The sequence below is a fragment of the Penaeus monodon genome, chromosome 32 (genome assembly GCF_015228065.2).
Source record: "Penaeus monodon isolate SGIC_2016 chromosome 32, NSTDA_Pmon_1, whole genome shotgun sequence".
Lineage (NCBI taxonomy): Eukaryota > Metazoa > Arthropoda > Malacostraca > Decapoda > Penaeidae > Penaeus > Penaeus monodon.
The window spans coordinates 7,440,274-7,441,842 of NC_051417.1; the positions used below are offsets into that span (position 1 = coordinate 7,440,274).

General features: G+C 46.0%; 1 protein-coding gene across 1 annotated transcript in view; it reads left to right on the plus strand.

Moving 5' to 3' along the window:
- The window catches only part of LOC119593411, a gene marked incomplete in the record, with an annotated part of 49,183 nt that overhangs the window by 40,899 nt on the left and 6,715 nt on the right, over positions 1–1,569 (plus strand). The window contains 2 exon segments of the mRNA XM_037942341.1: positions 95–202; positions 510–782. Of these exon segments, the coding sequence (XP_037798269.1) occupies positions 95–202; positions 510–782 (381 nt within the window).

Below are 1,569 nucleotides of genomic sequence, written 5' to 3' on the forward strand. Positions count from 1 at the left end.
GAGCAACTGCCAAATATACAATCATTGATTAAAGTATTAATAGCAAGTATCAATTTAAAAGAATTTAAGCCTAACAGCGTCCTTCTTTCCCCAGGATTACCCCTTCCTGAAAGAACACAATCGACCGCCTGGGGGCATGGTGGTGGACAATGGGCATTCGGTGGTCGTGTGCAAGGACTGTTACTCTTCTCTCAAAAACCAAGTAAGCGAGTCTAAAGAGCACCTTGCTTGCCTGGGTGTGTTGTCCCGTACTGTCTGACCACGTGAATCATCTCCTTACCCCCTCCCCTACCCCCACCCCCTTAGCCCATACTCATTTCTTACATTAATGACATACGTGACATATCTTGGCAATATTTTCAGTCTCCACAACAAGTTCCAGTTTGCTGCGGGGTTGGCTGAGGTCAGGTAATGCAGGCATCTTCCTGATAACGCATGGGTTTTGATGTTGCAGGTCCTTCCAATTATTGATATTTATGAAAACTGGTCTAATTGTCTCACGAAAACAGTACATAGAGTTGGAGAGATGGGGAGTGCCGGTTGAGAAGAGGCAGTACAACTGGATACAGCGCCCTCCGCCGCCAGAGTTCCATCGGGACTCCTCTGCCACTGGCCCCAAGCCCGTCCAGGGGCAGATCTCGGGTGCACAGCCTCAGTTGGCAGACCCTGGGGTATCTAGCCCAGGCTCTCATCCAGGGACTCCCCCTGGTGGCTTGTCCCAGCCGAGAGGGGGGGGCAGCCCCAGGGGCTCCCTTGGCCCTCCTCCGGGCTCTTCTAGTGCGGTACGTGTTACGGTTTGTGTGGGCGGCCACCTACTCTCTCACGTCCGGCAATCATTGCCTCAAGCCCCATTAGCTCACTGACTATAAGCCATGGTGTGTCACAGAGAAGCTACGGCTAGTCTATCATCTTCATTCTTAGCATTACTTAGATAGGGTTGGGGTGGGTGGGATAAAAACCTAAACACTAGTAGCTGTAGTTTTCTGTGAGGCATCATATCCCCATATGGTATTCATCGTAAAGTTTGTGAACGGCTTTGCCACTACAATAACTAAGGTCTCAGTCAGTGGAGAATCACCATTATCACTTGCAAGATGTTAAGCTCTTCCAAAGATAATTGGCTTCCCAGCTAGAATTATCAGAAATCAATTCACTGTCATTATAAGATCAGAGTTTCTTTCAACTTATCCTCATGTGTTGAATTTTTGCTAGGCAATGCTGTCCACAATCACTTGAAGGTTCTTTGCCCTTGTTGCTGCACCACTTGTACATGCTACAAAGCTTAGCTTTGACATATATACCTTAGAGATTAAAGCACAGTATGGAGAAGGTGCAGCAATGAATGGGAAAAGGCCATTAGTCTTGTCATCAGTGACCTGGTGTAGCATGTACTGTATTTGCATGAAATTGTAGTCTTGGCTTTTGTAGACTTATGGATCATCACTATTTTTTTCATGAAGAGACGATAGAGATTATTTCTTTCTTGTTTCACCACAGTAAAACAAAAGACAAATTTGATTTCTTGCTGTTCATTCACAAACTCCAAAATTTAGCTGCTCCTTATTCAGT